The 18375-nt window shown below is 39.0% G+C and overlaps 1 protein-coding gene across 1 annotated transcript in view; it reads right to left on the bottom strand.

The window, feature by feature from the left end:
- The window catches only part of ADGRG7 (adhesion G protein-coupled receptor G7), a gene marked incomplete at its 5' end in the record, with an annotated part of 68342 nt that extends 50174 nt beyond the window's left edge, over positions 1 to 18168 (bottom strand). The window contains 10 exon segments of the mRNA XM_007469978.1: positions 49 to 119; positions 122 to 171; positions 396 to 435; positions 3418 to 3525; positions 3639 to 3778; positions 9375 to 9478; positions 10734 to 10871; positions 12843 to 12961; positions 16908 to 17006; positions 18056 to 18168. Of these exon segments, the coding sequence (XP_007470040.1) occupies positions 49 to 119; positions 122 to 171; positions 396 to 435; positions 3418 to 3525; positions 3639 to 3778; positions 9375 to 9478; positions 10734 to 10871; positions 12843 to 12961; positions 16908 to 17006; positions 18056 to 18168 (982 nt within the window).
- Between the last annotated feature and the right edge of the window lie 207 nt (positions 18169 to 18375).

The following is an 18375-nucleotide window of genomic DNA, read 5'->3' as shown; positions in this document are numbered from 1 at the left end:
TTGTAATCAAGAGTGGGCTGAATTATTTCTGTTAATAGGAAAACTCACCCTTGGACTAAAAACCATTTCAACAGAAGTGCTCTGATCTTCCACATTTTCATCAGTTTTGCTTGAGATATTTTTTGACTAAAATGTGATTTAGCTATAAATGTTTTTGATTGGAAAAGCTTGGTGTTTTTTTTTGTTTTTTTTTTTTGCGGTACGCGGGCCTCTCACTGCTGTGGCCTCTCACGTTGCGGAGCACAGGCTCCTGACACGCAGGCTCAGCGGCCATGGCTCACAGGCCCAGCCGCTCTGCGGCACGCGGGATCCTCCCGGACCGGGGCACGAACCCATGTCCCCTGCATCGGCAGGCGGACTCTCAACCACTGCGCCACCAGGGAAGCCCAAGCTTGTTGTTTTGATATACTACAAAGCCACATGCCTTGGCATTAGCTGTGAGGGGGGAAAAAAAGGACACTAAAATTAATAAATGAACCCTAGGGTAAGCAAGAAACAAAGTCCCATGCCATCACTGAACTGCATGACTGCTTAATACTTGGGTAAAGTACAGAAAACGTGGTTTGCTGGCTTCCTTTATTTAATTGCAGTATGTAATTAACATACATGATCTGTGGTTGGCTATTCCACCCTCATTAAGTGTTTTTCCTGAGATAAGATTCCTTATGTTCTAAATGGAAACCATAATTCCTGCCTAATCCACCTGAAAAAAAAATTGGAAGGATATCATGTATAAAGTAAAAATTCTTGCTTTCTATGCAGTGAGACGGAGTGAACACGATGTGAAGGTAGCTCAAGACCACGTTGCTTCCCCCACTGATAAGACATCAAATAAGAAACAGCAGAGGGTGAACATCAGGACAGCTGTACCTAGAGGATTGCTCTGTGAGGTCTGTCTCCCATTCAGAGGGACTGAGCAGGGACCACTGTATTAAGAGACTGGAGCTCAAGTTGTGCATATCAGGGAAACAGCAGAGGGTGAACTCTTATAATATCTATAAAAATCTTACCCTCAATGGTTGCCTAATCTATTAGCTTTATGTAACCAGTCACCTATTTTTTGGACTTGTTAATTATTTCCAAATCTTTGCTATTATAAATAACATTGAATACCTCAATAAACTTATCAAACACTAAATAATATTGTGAAAAACATACATATGCACATGCATGCACACACACACACACACACACACACACACATATATATATATATATATGTATATTATATATACAAGAAAAACTAAAGCGGTGGTGGTGAGACCAGCCTAATCAGTCTTGTGCTTTGAGAGATAGGCAGGCAAGGCCCTGACAGCCCCCCAAATGTCCTCCACAGCCAGCCACTTTGCTCTGTCCTCATCTGGGAAATAAAGACATTGGCTTCTGAGGTGTTTTCATGGCACATTAAGCCCACCAAATTGTTCCTCCTGGATACTAGGTGACAAAGTTAACCCTAAAAATGTAGTATGGCTTCTTTTTAATCTTATTTTTATAAAAGAATGACATGCTTGATGTAAAATCCAAATCTATACAAGTATATAGATTTAAAACATGAAATTCCCTACTCACCCGCCACCTCATTTCTACAGTATTCTGGTTATTTATTAGAAAATCATCTTTTCATCTAGATAATTAGATTCACTAGAATAAATTATATTTACCATTATCTTATAATGTTAAAAGAATCTCCATATCTCTAGACATAATCCTCCTTGATGTTTATTTATATTCTCTCTTTTCTTGGTCAAATTTGTCAGAAGCTTGCATATTTTTCATTAGTCTTTCATGGAATCAAATTTTTATTTTGTTGATCAACTCTAGCATTTGTTAATTTCTATTTTTATTAATTTCTGCCCTTTTTTATTAATTCCTTCCTTCTAGATTTCTTTACATTTATTTTAATTTTTATGCCTCTTTAGCTGAATGATTATTTTTTAACAATTTCTTTTATTATCTAATAAATTTATTAAAGGATATACATTTTCTTTTAAATACATAAATTCTAGGTGTACTGAATACCTAAATACAAACACAAAACACTAAAAATATTCAGAAGAAAATATAGGAGACTAGCATGACTTTAGTAGAGCAATGAATAATTTTTAAGTACCAATTACAGAAAAAAGATTGGTACATTGGACTGCATTATAAATTAAAATTTGAGTATGACAAAAGACATGAAAAAAACCAAGTAAAAGATAGCTATAGACTGGAGAGAAGATATTTGCAACTTCTACAACCAATAAAGAATTAGCCAATTAGAATTATATAACCAATGAGAATTATGAACTTAGTCTTTCTAAAATATGTACTTTCTGGCATGGGATTTTTTTATTTGGGGAGAGAATCAAAGTAAATGTGTGTGTTTGGTTTGTTTATTGTAGTTGAATTGACCAATTTTTTTTTTAGACTCTGAAAAATACAATGTATGGATACCAAGGGGGAAAGAGTGGGGGTGGGAGGAATTGGGAGACTGGGATTGACACATATAAGCTAGTGATATTATGTATAAAATAGACAACTAATGAGAACATACTGTATAGCACAGGGAACTCTACTTAATGCACTGTGGTGACATAAATGCGAAGGAAATCCAAAAAAGAGGGCATATATGTATAGCTGATTCATTTTGCTGTACAGCAGAAACTAATGCAACATTGTAAAGCAACTATACTCCAACAAAAATTAATTAAGAAAAAAAGAAAAGTACAAACATTTCAAGATAGACATAAGAATTTCTAAAGGGCCACATGCAAGATGATAAGGAGCTCATGGTGGGCACCGTACTAGTAGAGATAACTGAAAATTGGTACTGCTAGATGATGACTGCATCAATTACATAAAATATCCCAAGGTCAGGTCTATAGGATGAATTTAAGCCTGTGAGTGCCATTCCACTAGTAAACACAGGCAAAGCATATGACTGAGTATTTTTTAATTTTAGCACAGGCTCCGAACGCGCAGGCTCAGCGGCCATGGCTCACGGGCCCAGCCGCTCTGCGGCATGTGAGATCTTCCCGGACCAGGGCACGAACCCGTGTCCCCTGAATCGGCAGGCGGACTCTCAACCACTGTGCCACCAGGGAAGTCCTTAAATGTATTTTTAAATGTAAAACTGAACCACTTTAGCTAGATTTTTGTTGGAAAACAGATTTGCATCCATGGCCAGAGCATTTCAATTCTGCTACCCTCCAAAGCGTTTTTGCAAAGAAAGAGAGGAAAAAATAAAAAAATAAATTATCTCTATGGCCTAGAATAGTAGACTTGATATTAACATAATTTGTCAAAACTCAAACATACTCAAACGCAAATTATTCAGTGTGAAACAGTAAACATTATTTCTCGTTCAATGGATGTAAGTTATTAATTCCATGAATTGGAGTGCATTTTTTTCATGTAATATAATTTGAGACCTGCTTTTCGTGGTGTTGAGCAAGATCTGAAGTTCAGCCTGTTCATTCAGATTCAGTTTGCCCACACTTGCATTTACAACTGTGGAACCAGAAACCAGAGAATCCCTAGTTCCTATGAGAAGGAAAAAAAGCAGAATTTCATAAAAGTCTACACTTTCACGAATAGAGCATTATCGGTAGCAGAATGCTCTCTGCTATTACAAGAACCTGAAACAAACAGCTCACCTTTCAGCACAGTGAAGAGAACACCTGCAGATCCCACAGTGCCTTCTGAAGAGAAATTAACAGACTGTATTGCTGTGTTAGGTTCTACCACTGACGTGTTGGCCAAAGACAAGGAATAAGTTTCAATTTGCTCAATAAGCCTGCATAGAATAAAACATAACAACATAATATTGTGGAGATTTGTCATAAAATCAGTTGTGCGTGTCCCACATTCCAGTAGAAAGGAATGACCACAGAATTCATGCGATCACAATATTGGCACAATTCCCTAAAACTATCTGACTTTCTTTACGAGAGTCTTACTTTGTTACATATACCTTTTTTTAAAGTTCGGGTGGACTCTTCCCACTGACGGGTACCTTGGACACAGATGCCAGAAAGCTGGAATTCAAGAATGACAGATTTCCCAGTAGAAACAGTCTTTGTTATTCTGCTCTTCTCATAAAAGGATGGCGCTACCACCCCTCAATGACCAGGCATTTGATTCTTGTTTCTCCAGTGCTGAGACTCAATTTCCACTTATTTAACACTCTCCTCTCACACAAACCCCTCGGGTTCCAAAGCATCTCTTATAAGTGTTGACTCCTGAGGTGACAGTTCATATGGAATTATGGAAGAGCACATCTCTGAGCTCATTGCCTCAGCTATTAACTAAACTTTGCAGGTTTCCACAATGTTCTTTTCTACTTTGGATAAGTTAAAAGATAGATTAGATGGAAGGTGGGAGGGAGTGGGGGGAATCTGTTAATTTGGTGTTCTCCAAAGGTAAGTCATAAGACTGTTTCTTTTCCTGTTTCCTATAAAAAAATATTTCCACTCTTTCTGTACTTGACAAAACAAAATGTCTATATCTAAGATAACTGGTTCAATCTAGTTTTCCCAGAAATGAAAGAATTTCATTAATATGTAATTGTTCTTTATTCTAAATCTTTATTCCTGCCACTAATATATCTTTTCCCTTCCCCAAGTGAGATTTTAAAAAGAAATAACTTTTTAAATAATTTAAAAAACTTCATAAAAAGAATGTGATAGTCATTCATATGGAAACATTCAAGTCAACTTCTCTATTTCAAAAGTTTTCCTTTCATAACACCATTTTCTGTAATTTTCAGCAATTCACACTATGCATTTCCCACTTAATGAATAGCAAGCATACTCCAGAGCTGCTTTCAACAGAAGGAGTACCTAACAAAACTGCAATCTGCTAAGAACATAATTCATGCATTCATTCAACCAACAGTGTCTGTTGAGCACCCACTAAAAGGTCAGTACCTGTGAAACACTGGGGATACTAAGGGGAGCTCCTTCAGGCATTTGAAGGCTAAAGGGAAAAATGGGCCAGGTACATGGGGGTGTTTGCTGCTTTTAAAGGGCTGCTCTAGCCACAGCCACTTGTAAGGCCTTTATTCTTTCCATGTTATTCTTTCCTCCTCTTGTCATAACTGATTGGATGATAGGCGGGTGCATGTCTCAGAGATCCCAATCAGGAGGCTGGCCATCAACCTGGTGCAAATGACTAGGAGCAATCTGATTCTTTCCCCTAGGAATCTTCCATTTAGTGCAGCAGTTATATCAGAAACCTGGCTTTCAAGGGGACCAGAAAGGTCATTAGAGTCGGCCCTCCGTATCCCCGGGTTTCGTTTCCGTGGTTGGTTGAATTTGCTAATGTGGAACCACCCCCACCCCCACCCCCCACCCCCGCAGATACGGATAGCCAACTACACCATTTTATGTAAGGGACTAGAGCATCCGGGCATTTTGGTTTCCGTGGAGAGCCGGGGAGGTAAGAGAGGGGACGGTCCCGGAACCAATCCCCCAGGGATACTGAGGGAGAATTGCATATCATTGTAAGGACAAATACAAATTAAAAATGAGAGGCTTAATTCTTCCTGTGGAAAATAAGGGAAGAAATTTCCCTCCCCTCCTTTTTCTTTGAGCATTTACTTTAGAAAACTTGCAGGCATTTTCTCTTCTCTTTGAAATGTAAATAAATCCTTTTGAAAACTAGATTGGCATTTTGTCAAAGACCTAGGAATGTCTTTCTCAGGGACCTGGGAACCATCTCTTTGAAATGGAAACATCGAGGGAGCTAGCTAGTGCCCCTATCTCCCAGTTTCTGTGGGAGAGTAGTAGCTTAACTTCGGTGGGTGGGCACCTTGCTCCAAGTTGCAAAACTACCTCCTTTCATAAAGATATGAAAGGTTTGTTCTTCCTCTGGATAAAGTCAATTAGCTAACACAAAAGGTCACCTCAATACCCCAGTTAACTTAGGATAAACTGTGTGTGACAAACAGTGCTGTCGAGTTCTCTTAACTGAGGACTAGTTATTATTTATCTGAAAACATGTATGTAACAGGTTGTATCTGCTTGCCTACATAAAGAGGTCAGATTCCCTTCTTCTTCCCAGTCTCTTAGGGGTTTGTCTGTGATGTTCGTCACATTCTGGTTTAATGCCTGTGCAATAATTAAAGTGTTTTCTTTCTCTACTACCTTTGTGGAGAGGATTTCTGGGTTGGGAGAAGACTTTGTTTTTAATTTTACTTCCCCAACATCATGAAAGGGTTAAATTATGAGAGAGCAGAAACTATAAAGATGAGACATACATGTTTACTGAGTCATGTTAATGATAAACACAGCTGCTAACCTATTTTTCCAAGATTTAATATGGATAAGTCAAGTATTATGCTAGCGATTTACATACATTATCTCATTTGAGCCTCACAAGAATCCAGCTGAAGCGAGTCCCAAAATCACTCCCATATTACACTGAAGAATCTGAGGCTCTTTGGAGAGATATGGAGTAATTTGGCCTAAATCATGTAGCTACTAAAAAGCAATGCTAAGATTTGAATCCAGAACCGTCTGATTTCAACAGCCACTGCCGTTACATTCTCCCACAGGGAAGACCCAAAACTGCTCTACTGAGAGCTTCAAAGCTGCCTTGGAAGCTCTGCCATCCCCCTGGTCCAGCATCCATAGGGCCCAGCTATATTATGATCCTGTTCCTAGGTTCCCAGGAGATTCCATATGCCTCTTTACAGTAGCTCTCTTTTGGTTAAGATAACTTGATCAGCTGTCTTGTAAGCAAAGAAAGCTAGCTAGAACAGAAATGCAAACAGAAATATGCAATGGAAATGTACAAGGTAGTCAGTATTGGCAGTTTTATGTTCCCAAAGTTAGGTAAACAAGGACAATTAGGAGCTTGAACATAACAGCAAAGTTTCAAGGTTATGGATCAGTCTTTACAGCAAGTGTTCAAAACGGAGAAATAAGGTCTTAGATTCACTGATTGAGTCAGATGCCTTTACCAGCAGAGACTCTGCCCTGGCTGGGCCCACTTCAACACCCTGCCTCCTCCCAGTTTAGAACAAGAGAATGCATGAAAGGATGCTGGAGAACTCTGCCGTGACAACGTGCAATGACTGAAGCTGGAGTGAGTTCTTTCCTCCCTGTCACTCTCTCCTCTGTTTCACTCTCACCCTGTCCACTTCTCCCCATATGTGTAGAAGGGGAGTTCAGTAGCTTAGAGTCACAAAAAGGAAACTGTAGATGAAAGAAGGGGAAAGTCAGAGTGAGATTCACCATTTAGGCTGGTGCCTATGAGGAGACCTTGCACGTTGGTCTCAGTTCAGCGGACAGAGTTTGGAAAGGAAGAGTTGCCCCAAGTAACAACTAATTTCCTTCCAGGGGAGAGAGGAGAGAGAGAGAGATTACCTCTGTTGGCAGCTCACCAAGAGTGTTCTCCTGAGGAGAGCTAAGCGCTTGTTGGCACGATCTCAGGGCTCGAGATTGAGGCGAAAGCCTTATTTACATGAATAAAGACCTGAGTCCACAGGGTTTACGCAAAAGATCACCTGGGAGAGGGTAAACTGATAGCCCATCATTAGAAAAATAAGTAGACTAGAAATTCAGAGTGGGAGGAAGGAAAGATTGAGTGTGGTTATACCATTTCATATTTCAGCACATCTTATATTGAAATTTTTTATTTATCCTCTAAACACCTTCTTCTATGCCATTTGGACTTTACACATAAATCACACAGAATTGTTTTCTTTTTTCTCCATGCCTTAAGCCAGTAAAATTCATAACTGTTTATTAATGGGACAGTGTTTTCATCTATCTCATGATCTGTGACTTTCTCAGCCAAATCCCACAATGGCTCTTTCCTCAGCCTTCTCACCAAAAACATCCACTCCTTTCCTTAGCCTCCAGCAAGATTGCAAACACAGAACCTCCAGCTCTGAAGGGAGTTCACTGAACATAGACTCTGGACCAACTTCAAGAAAAATGGGAGTTGTTCACACTCCCAGTGAGAAGGACCCAGACTCCTAGAGAAATCTGAAGTCATAAAATACACCAGTTCAATTGTTTATAACACCTCTACTATCATCTCTCAGAATTATAATCTTGTCAATGTTCTGTTTCAGGCACTTGCACTTTTTTTACTTTGAGGACTCAGCGCTAAATAGGTACTGGTTATAATATTAGAGAACTGAGAACTACTAGGAATTTCTCTTAAGGAAATAATAGGTCATGCGAACAAAGATTATGTACAAGAATGAAATACCAAAAGACTTCAAGCTATCAAAATGTCCAGCAGCAGAGAATAGTTGACTCATATTATGCAGTTATCTAAAATTTATGATGCAGATGCATAAGTATTTATATTAAAAAGATGTTTACAAAGTATTAAAGTGACAAAAACAAGTTATAAATTAAAAGAGTATGTAGGGCTTCCCTGGTGGTGCAGTGGTTGAAAGTCCGCCTGCCGATGTAGGGGACATGGGTTCGTGCCCCGGTCCAGGAAGATCCCACATGCCACGGAGCGCCTAGGCCCGTGAGCCATGGCCGCTGAGCCTGCGCGTCCAGAGCCTGTGCTCCGCAATGGGAGAGGCCACAACAGTGAGAGGCCTGCGTACCGCAAAAAAAAAAAAAAAAAAAAAAAAGAGTATGTAGTATGATACATACACACAGAGAGAAAAAATATCTGGAAGAATACATACCAACAGGTTAATAAAGGTGAGACAATTTTTAAATTTTTGCTCCTCTATATAGTTTCTTATTTTTCTACAATGAGCATGCATATTTAATTAAATTTTAAAAGAATTAAGAAAACTGTATATAAGATAAAAACGCAATGAATCCTATGAGAGACCTCTATGAATAAAGCATATGAGTTTTACTATGAATATACAACCCAAAGTAATCCATAACATAGGAATAGAAAAGCGAGAAAACAGGTAAAGTTCGATCCTTTTTTTCTTTTTCTTTTCAGTGTAGCCTTGGGAAAGCTAAAGAAAGCTTAATCAAAATACACTAGGATCTTGGGGAGAGCTGAGCTAGGGTCGGGGGGCAGCAGGGGAACTAGAAATGTGTCTTGAAAAGTTATTCTGTTTTTTGCAGCTCTGTGCACTGAGAAAGGAGTTGGAAAAACTATGCATGCAGTGGTCCCTGGGGCATGCCAAACAAAGGCTGGGAAAACAAGTCATAATCTAAATCATCCCAGTTACTCTTATCTCGCAGGCCATGGCCACCCCTGGAACCATGAGTTAACATTTACCACTTCATTTAATAACTGAAGATCAGGTGGAAAGCTAAGGCTTTAGTCTGCATTCCAGAGGAATCATCCATTTAGTGCATCCATGAGAGAAATAAAGACACCTCTGCTAATGCTTTAACCTAGAAAAGTAAGCAGCACTTCATTAGGCTTTCCTTCCAAACTGGAATTCTGCTTACGCTGCAAAGGTAGCATCATTATCACTACCAGCAGCAGCCCTTTGAAAAACATCTTCACTGGCATCTAGAAGTTGACTCACTGTTGTTACAGCAACTATGTTCGCCTGCCAGGAAGAAGGCACTGATCGTCACAGAAGACACATATCACACATCATCATCACCACAGTTATCATGAACTATTATGGTATCAAGTGGCACCAATGGTATGGTAATCTAGAGGTGTTTTCAAAATCAAAGGCTTGTTTTTAATCTACATAAGATGGCAGAAAGAATAAAAATAAGGCCCAGTGAAAATATAAATCTAGTCAATTAGGAAGCTTAGGTCTCTGAATTTGACCTCATAGCAAGGTCTTTCACAGAACCTCCACCCTTACCCCCAAGAACACAAAAGCAGATGCCTGGATACAGAAGCAGAAACACAATAAGAAGAGTGAAGGGCTCTTCAAAACATTACAGCCCATAATACTTAGTATAATGTATTAGTGATACTTACTATTAGACTTAGTAACTATTAGACTTAGTAAAATTATTTCCAGTTTTCTTACAAGTAAAAACTCAGGAGTACATCAGATTACAGTTTAACTGCCTTCTTTTGGGATGGTGATACCCTTGTCTTTATCGGCTAATCCTCCCATAAATTCTGGTCATTATTTTTCTTTCAATTTTATTAACTTGTGATTTGCATCCCACTTTCTTTCTAAAGAAGCTAGGGTAACAAAAAACAAATTTTTGAAATAAGACATTTACAGAGAATAGAAGAAAATAGATATTTTCAGGTCGTGCTGATATCCCACTAGTAGACACTGGGTCATTCCATATTGGTGGTTTATAAGCCCTGCTAGACCAGTACCCAAGCTGTGCCAGTTGGTAAATGTTGCCTGCAGTTCTCATTTTCAGGTACCAGAGTTTAACAGGTCATGATATCAGAAATGTAAACTAAGCTTAATGTTTTTGGAAAGCCAAAAACAAAATGCAAATATGATCAGCAGAAAGGGGTCACAGTTTAAAATAGCACGATCCATAGCAAGTTTCTTGGAACTCTAGTTACTTGGAATTGAATAGAGGTGAGATGTCAAATATAGTTGATAAACATATTAATAAAGTGAAATAGACTTGTTCATTCCAGGACTTTCCAGAAGATTTAACGTGATAATGATCATTGTGACTACCCCAAAAGAGAATATTTGAACAAGGAGCCCTTTTCTATTTCTTTGGGCATCTCTCAGCAAGAGTGCTCTGCAAAATGGTTTTGAGCAACCTAACCATGCCCAAGTCCATACCATGGAATAAGCAGAGTCTGGAATGTCTTTCTTTCTTCCTTCTTTCCCCTCCTCTTTTTAAAAACTGTGTGAGTTTTACCTCAGGTAAAGCATTTCTGGTTATGTTAAAAATCTGTGCAACCACTTTAGTAGCAGAGGTGATGTTCTCAGGAGTTAATTTACTGGCATCAGATGTTAAAATCCTGGTTTCATCAGAAATATGAGACTGCGGTGAGATCTTGACAATGTTTAAAAAAAGAGAAAAAAAGCCCTAACTTTATACAACTGTGTCTAAACACTGCAAGCAACTGCAGATGAATAAACTGGAACTGAGCTGATCCTCAATCTCCTGAACATCACATCCACTCCATTTTTCATGTTTGCTTCTTTCCTTGCACAAAGGACAAAGTACATGCAGGCCAGTGGCTTTCCCAGCCCTTACTACGTGCCAGGATTAATTAACTATGAGAGGCTGTCTTAGCTAGATCAGTGCTCCTCAAGGTGTGATCCATGGACCAATGTTGGTTCACTGATTGTTACAGGGTCCATAGGGAGATAAGAACAGAAACTGAGAGTAAGTGGTCAGAAACTGATATAACAATTGTATGCTGTTGAATCTAATAATTTTTAAAAATGGATTTGTATTTTATATATCTTTTTTCATTTCATTTTCCTAGTAATTCATTTTTACAGTATTTTACAAAATTATGGTCTGCAATGGGTTGGAAATTTTTAAAGCTGGCTTTTCAGCACAGAGAGTTTGGGAAGCACTGATCTAGGCAACCTCTCCAGGTACCAATGAGCCTCGGGGCTCTGGGTCGTGAAGCTAAAGGATGTTAATCCACATTGTCTTTAGTCATGTGTCAATGTGTGTGGGTCTGTGTGGCTTATTTTTCACTAGATGACGGCATCATTTCAAAGATCAAACCAAGGTCAGAGGCTATTCACCCAGGGGGAAGAGTCAAAAACAATGTCCAATCAGTAGATAGAAACAATGCTCTCATTTGATAGCTAGGTCTCTGCTATGTGTTAGGCACTTTGCTAGATGTATTATAGATGTTATCACATTTAATACACAAAACAACATCGCGAGTTGAGCACCTTCACACCTATTTAAAGGCTTGGAAAGGTTATGGAGCTCACCAAAAGTTCAGACAGCTTACAAATGACAGAGCTGAGAGTCAAAAAGTGGCTTGTCAGACTCCAGAATGTGAAGCCTTTCCCCCAGTCTGTGTAGCTGGTACAGCCTATATCGTTGGCAGCCACCTCCACACTCCACCCTCATCCCCACCCCCATACAACTGTGATTAGGGAGCCAGTGTGGTATGGTGTGGACTTTAAGATCAAGACCAGCTCCATCACTAGTTGGCTGTGGTTCACTGGGCAAAATACTACACTCTCAGAGACAGTTTCCTCATCTACAGAATGGGTACATCAATACCTACCTATATAGTTGTTTTTAAAATTAAAATAACATACGTAAAATGTTCGGCACAGTATTTAGCATGCAGTAAGTGCTCAATAACTAGTAAGTGTGATTAGCTAGAATTATTTATAATATGAGAATAAAAATCTAACACACTGAGGTTATATAAGGACTAAATGAGATAACATATGTGACATGCCTGGTGCCCAGAAGGAACACATAAAGATAAATTTCTTCTTCCTCCCCTTGCTTGGCCCCAGGAATTAACAATTCCATGCATTTGCATTTGAGTATATCCTTAGTCAAAATAATTTAATTGGCCTGAAAAAATATTAAGTCAGTTATATTTCCCACTTCACCTGCTCATGGATACAGCCCTGAGACCAGCATCAGGTTCTGAACTTTCCTGTTTCAAAAGGTCTTTGGTCATAGTTTGTTTCTCTTTATTCTGATCCAGTAGACCATTGAAATACCTTTGTTTTGGTCTCAAATGTCAGGGATCTATTTTCAGTCAAAACTTCAGTGGTCAAAAATATGAGGCCATTTAAAACATGCTATGGATTATCATTTGCTGAACTCTGCCAAACCAACATGTCCCACTGTCCCTTTTCCCAAACGGATATCAACTTTAAAAAATAAGAATGGTTTTAGTTACTAGTCTTTGTTATTTCTAATTTGAGAGTTTTAAAAGCATTGATTTGGCACCAAGTAGCTGAAGAACAGAGAATCTGCACAGAGTCTGAACTTTTTCCCGTTGCCCATCTCGTGGAACATATGGCATACCTGCTTTTCCAGGGTTTCCAGATTTTCATTACAATTTCCCATTGTCACATTTTGTAATTCTATCTCTCCATATTTATTAAGACTGCACAGCCAGCTTGCCACTGGATTGCCCACTTTAATAAAAAGAAGATGGGGGGAGGGATAAATTATGAGTATGGGATTAACAGATACATACTATCATATATAAAATAGATAAACAACAAGGGTTTACTGTATAGCATAGGGAACTATATTCAATATCTTGTAATAATAAATAATGGAAAAGAATAAAAAAATACATGTGTATATATATCTGAATCACTTTGCTGTACACCTGAAACTAACACAATATTGTAAATCAACTATACTTCAATTTAAAAAAAAAAAAAGAAGAAATAAAGACAATGTTTGCAAAGATGGGAGCAACCACCTGCTCCAGGACACATAACCCCTTCACAATGTGATTTTACTGCTCCTCCCATCAAGAAGTCAAGTCTGTTCCTCCACTTCCTAAATCTAGGCTGGCCTTCTCACTTGCTTTGAACAACAAAATGTGGTAGAAATGACATTGTGTGAGTTCCAAAACCTAGATCCTCAAGAAGACTTGAACTTTGGGTCTTCGCCCTCTTGGAATGCTATCCTGAGACCATCATATAAGGAAGAAGGTCTAATCTACTGGAGGATGAAAGGCCATGTGGAAGAGAACTGAAGCGCTTCAGCCAACAGCCAGCATCAATGCCTCATGTGAGTGACGTCACCTTGGACCTTTCAGCACAATCTAGCTGCCACAGTCAACCCACGGGACTATGAGGAATTTAACTCTTTATTAAGTCAGTAAGTTTGGGGTGGTGTGATACACAGCAATGGAAAAGTTAATCGGATAATCACTACAAGAATATTTCAGGCAGATACCACTTGTCTTGACTTTTAAATCCGGAATTCAAAAGACCAGTCAACTATTCTCTTCCTTTGAAGTCTGCAAGGAAGGTTTGCCTTCCAATAGCTAGGGACATAAGGGCTTTGAATTGGATGTGATAGAGAGTACTAGGCTGAGAGATCAGAAACAATATGAAAAATTCCTACTAAATATTTAATTATATGTTGATCTTTCCTTCTTTATCCAAATCTGGATAACACCTGGAAGGCAAAGAGTTCTATTGTACTGCAGCATCTGGTCTATGTGTTGCTGGCTCCCAATAAATACTTGTTGAATCATTAGGTTTATTTCCTAGGATTATCACCTGAGCCTGAGTATTTCAATGTCCTCCTATGGCTAGTACTTAAGAGGCTGTTAATAGATTAAATCACCTCCAGCTGTCATTAAAGGGACAGCTGATTAGTAGACGAACTCTCCTCAGGACCAGCTTTGGGTAACTACTTAAGGGGGCAACCACTAGAAACATTGACACTAGAGATTGCTTCTACAACACTTAAAGAAGAAGGTTAAAGTCACTCATAAGATTGCTCCACCTCTACTCTATGGCATAATGAGAATTTTAAACATATATGTAGGATGTTAATTTTTAAGTGGTCATAGTTCAAATGCATCTTTTCCTCTATATTACCTACAAGTATGAACCTACCTACTCAAGATCATTGAAAAGTATTTTGGTCATTTGCTATACAAAACCAAATAATTAGAAGTAATTATTAATACTAAAGCAAATTTGCCAATAGTGGGAATCTGTACCTTTACATTATTTTATGGGCTCAGTCTGAAATTCAAAGGTAAGTATAATAAACATTTTCATAATAGTTACTCAGGGGCTTCCCTGGTGGCGCAGTGGTTGAGAGTCCGCCTGATGATGCAGGGGATACGGGTTCGTGCCCCGGTACGGGAAGATCCCACATGCCACAGAGCGGCTGGGCCCGTGAGTCACGGCCGCTGAGCCTGCGCGTCCGGAGCCTGTGCTCCGCAGCGGGAGAGGCCACAGCAATGAGAGGCCCGCGTACTGCAAAAAAATAATAATAATAATAGTTACTCAGAAAAGAAAAATACATAACCAAATGAAAGATGGTGATTCTCTTGTCCCAAAAGAAGTAATATCTTTCAAGCAAGTGTGATGTCCCTTGATGGCTATATTACTGACATTTTTACGCTTCCTGATTCAACAGCACAGTTATTTTTTGTAGCCATATCTGTTTTGTAAGTTATAATGAAATATTTAAGACACAAAAAACATATAAAAATTATGACGGTAGGACTTCCCTGGTGGTGCAGTGGTTAAGAATCCGCCTGGGCTTCCCTGGTGGCGCAGTGGTTGAGAATCTGCCTGCTAATGCAGGGGACACGGCTTCGAGCCCCAGTCTGGGAGGATCCCACATGCTGCGGAGCAGCTAGGCCCGTGAGCCACAACTACTGAGCCTGCACGTCTGGAGCCTGTGCTCCGCAACAAGAGAGGCCATGATAGTGAGAGGCCCGCACACCGTGATGAAGAGTGGCCCCCACTTGCCACAACTAGAGAAAGCCCTCGCACAGAAACGAAGACCCAACGCAGCAAAAATAATTAATTAATAAATTCCTACCCCCAACATCTTCTTTAAAAAAAAAAAAAAAAAAGAATCCGCCTGCCAATGCAGGGGACACAGGTTCGAGCCCTGGTGCGGGAAGATCCCACATGCCTCGGAGCAAATAAGCCCGTGCACCACAACTACTGAGCCTGCGCTCTAGAGCCTGTGAGCCACAACTACTGAGCCCGTGTGCCACAACTACTGAAGCCCATGCACCTAGAGCCTGTGCTCTGCAACAAGAGAAGCCACCGCAGTGAGAAGCACGTGCAGTGCAACAAAGAGTAGCCCCTGCTCACCGCAACTAAAGAAAGCCTGCACACAGCAAGGAAGACCCAAGGCAGCCAAACATAAATAAATAAATAAATTTTTAAAAAACAAATACTATAAAAAAAATTATGACGGTAAGTATCTATGGACATACCACAGGAAGTAAGTACCAATACAGTTGAAGCTCTTCTTTTACCTCTGAGCTTTTAATCAAGAAGCTGGAAAGAACTATGTAAAGAGTAGAATCATGAATACTTGAGTAAGCATGATATATGTGGGCAGAGGCAATTTAGATTCGGCAAATGGAATGCTGGTCTAAATAATTTCTTAGAATAAATAAGGCAAAGAAGGACTTGGGAAGGAGCAGTGCATGCAATTTATTTAGTGTTTCAAAGAGCCCTTGACACACATAGAAAGAAATATCTAAATAAAATGTGAAAAATTTTCCCAGGTTCATTATTCACTATCAAACACTTGCATAAACATCTAGAATTAGTTACTGAGATATCCGGTTCTGCAGGAAGTGGATGATAACCTTCAGAAAGGTGTGAGAGGCAGGAGGATTGGTCAGATGAAAATCAATGCAAACCAAGGACTGTTAAAACGTTTAGGGAAAATCATATGGCATAATGGGCTCTAAGCTGTCAGGAAAGGGGTCTATGAATTTAAAGGGCTACTCTTAGAAGATATTACCCAATCTGGCATTAAAATCGTATATGTCGTCAAAATCCTAGATATCATCAGGGAGCATATTAGAAATAGAAAATATCATTTGCTCCTTTATTCTTGGAAAACCTCTGTGCAAGCAAGGTTGTCACGCTTCAGGAAAGGTGTGATGAAGCTAGAAAATGTTCCAAAATGGAAAACTAAAACGATCAAAGAGGTGAAGGACTCCTAACTGTGAAGAGACTTAACTGCAATTCTACCTAGAAATATGAAGTCTCAAAATAGATATGGTGTAAATCTACAGTCTACCCAATCTTTAAAATTGAGATAAATTATGTAACAGCAGATCTTAACCTGATCAAACTCCAGGAGATGGAGGAGGCTGCAAGAATAAATCTATTGAAGAATTAAAAGGAATTTACTACTGATCTATATTTCAGTTTTTAGGAAAACTGGAATTATGTGAGGTAACACCCAAAACTTTGAACATTGGCATCACGAAATGGAGCCAAACCCTTCCACAAAATCTTCCTTGATGCCTCTTCTGGGGACCTAACACTAGTTGGAGAGATGATAGGTATGACCCAGCATAGCAATTCATATGCCTAAACAGAAGAGATGCTTGGAAAAGCACATACCATTGAGTGTTCTTGTCACATGTTTGCAAGGAAGAGCCATATCTTCCCACTGGAATTCTGTGAAAAGTAAAATTCTCATAGATACTGTTTTCACAGAAATTAACTATAAGGAAAGAAAAAATATCCTTCATCATAAATTCATCATTAATCAAAAAATTTTCATTATAAATTTTCACTTTTCTTTCTCAAATTTCAAGCCAGATAAAAGTCAAAGTTCAAAACCTCTCCGGTGTAATTTAAAGGGTAATAGAAGGCTTATAGGACTCACTGACCAGCCAGGAACTACATACTTTCTTATCTAGTTAAGTTACTACCATTACAATAACTAGTATGTTCGATTACAGGTTCCAGTTAAAATGTGCACAATATATAACTCAGTAGAGGCGGGATGTGATCACTAACACATCAGAAAGGATAGTGTATCAGATTAGTTGAAATCTTGAAAAATCAAAGATATAGAGCCTACAGTGGCAAAGGGCATCATGAGGGTGTGGGTTAAACAAAAAGCTAAAGTCATGGGGTATGTGGGATACACTGGCTGGTTGGAGGGTAGGTAATTATAGGAGTGAGCTTCTAGGGCTCTGAATCTTAAGCAGGCAGCATGAAGTGTGTAGAGTGTTGGGAAGTACACTGCAGATCAAGAAGTGGCTTTGAACTTTGATTCTGAGAAACCATTGACCGAAGTCAAGCCACTAATTTAATAACATCTCTCCAAGAGAAAGGAAGAAAAAACAAACACTTCATCTAAGTATATACTTGGATGAGAAGATGCCTCTTGATTTCAGAAAAGTTAAGTATGTTAGAATTATGATATTTGAAATGGGGTAATATGGCGTATCACCAATTGAAAGGAGCTGAGAAAACCATATTACCCATTGCTCTATAGTAGACACTGCAGTCAGAAAGAAAAGCAACTGAGTTTTAGAGAAACTTGACAGTTGGGAAAGAAATGAGGTGTACTGAACATACAGGTAAATAGCACAAGAAAACTCAGCTTTTACTATTGAGCTAATAAATACATCTTAAATCCATCATCATTATGCCCACTGTTACTACAGTCATTAACAGAAGCTTCAAGAAGCTTTGCTGCTGTCCTTATAAACACAAGAGTCACCTAAATCTCACACCCTAGTATTATCCCAAGTAACTTACTGATTGTACATCTCCGTCCTTTCCACTCTTCTGGACAAATGCATCTGCCATTTTCCCAGGTTCCACCATTCTTGCAGAACTCTATAGGGGTGCTAGATGTGGGGTAAATGTTCCTAAAGAAACAATAAATAACAGAATAGTATATGAACTGGCTGATTAGTTTCTCTTTTGGAGTCTGTGTCCTTTAATTTCTATATGTAAAACCATTATTTTGAATACCACTGCTGAAAAATATTCTTTGTAAGATCATCAAAAAATATATACACTGAGAATCTACACAGGGTATACAATCCTTACTAGATGTTATGGATATGAAAAAA

Source organism: Lipotes vexillifer, unplaced genomic scaffold (genome assembly GCF_000442215.2).
Source record: "Lipotes vexillifer unplaced genomic scaffold, Lipotes_vexillifer_v1.1 scaffold1438, whole genome shotgun sequence".
Classification (NCBI taxonomy): domain Eukaryota; kingdom Metazoa; phylum Chordata; class Mammalia; order Artiodactyla; family Lipotidae; genus Lipotes; species Lipotes vexillifer.
The sequence above is the reverse complement of the archived record's forward strand: the minus strand, read 5'-3'. Positions and strand labels throughout refer to the sequence as shown.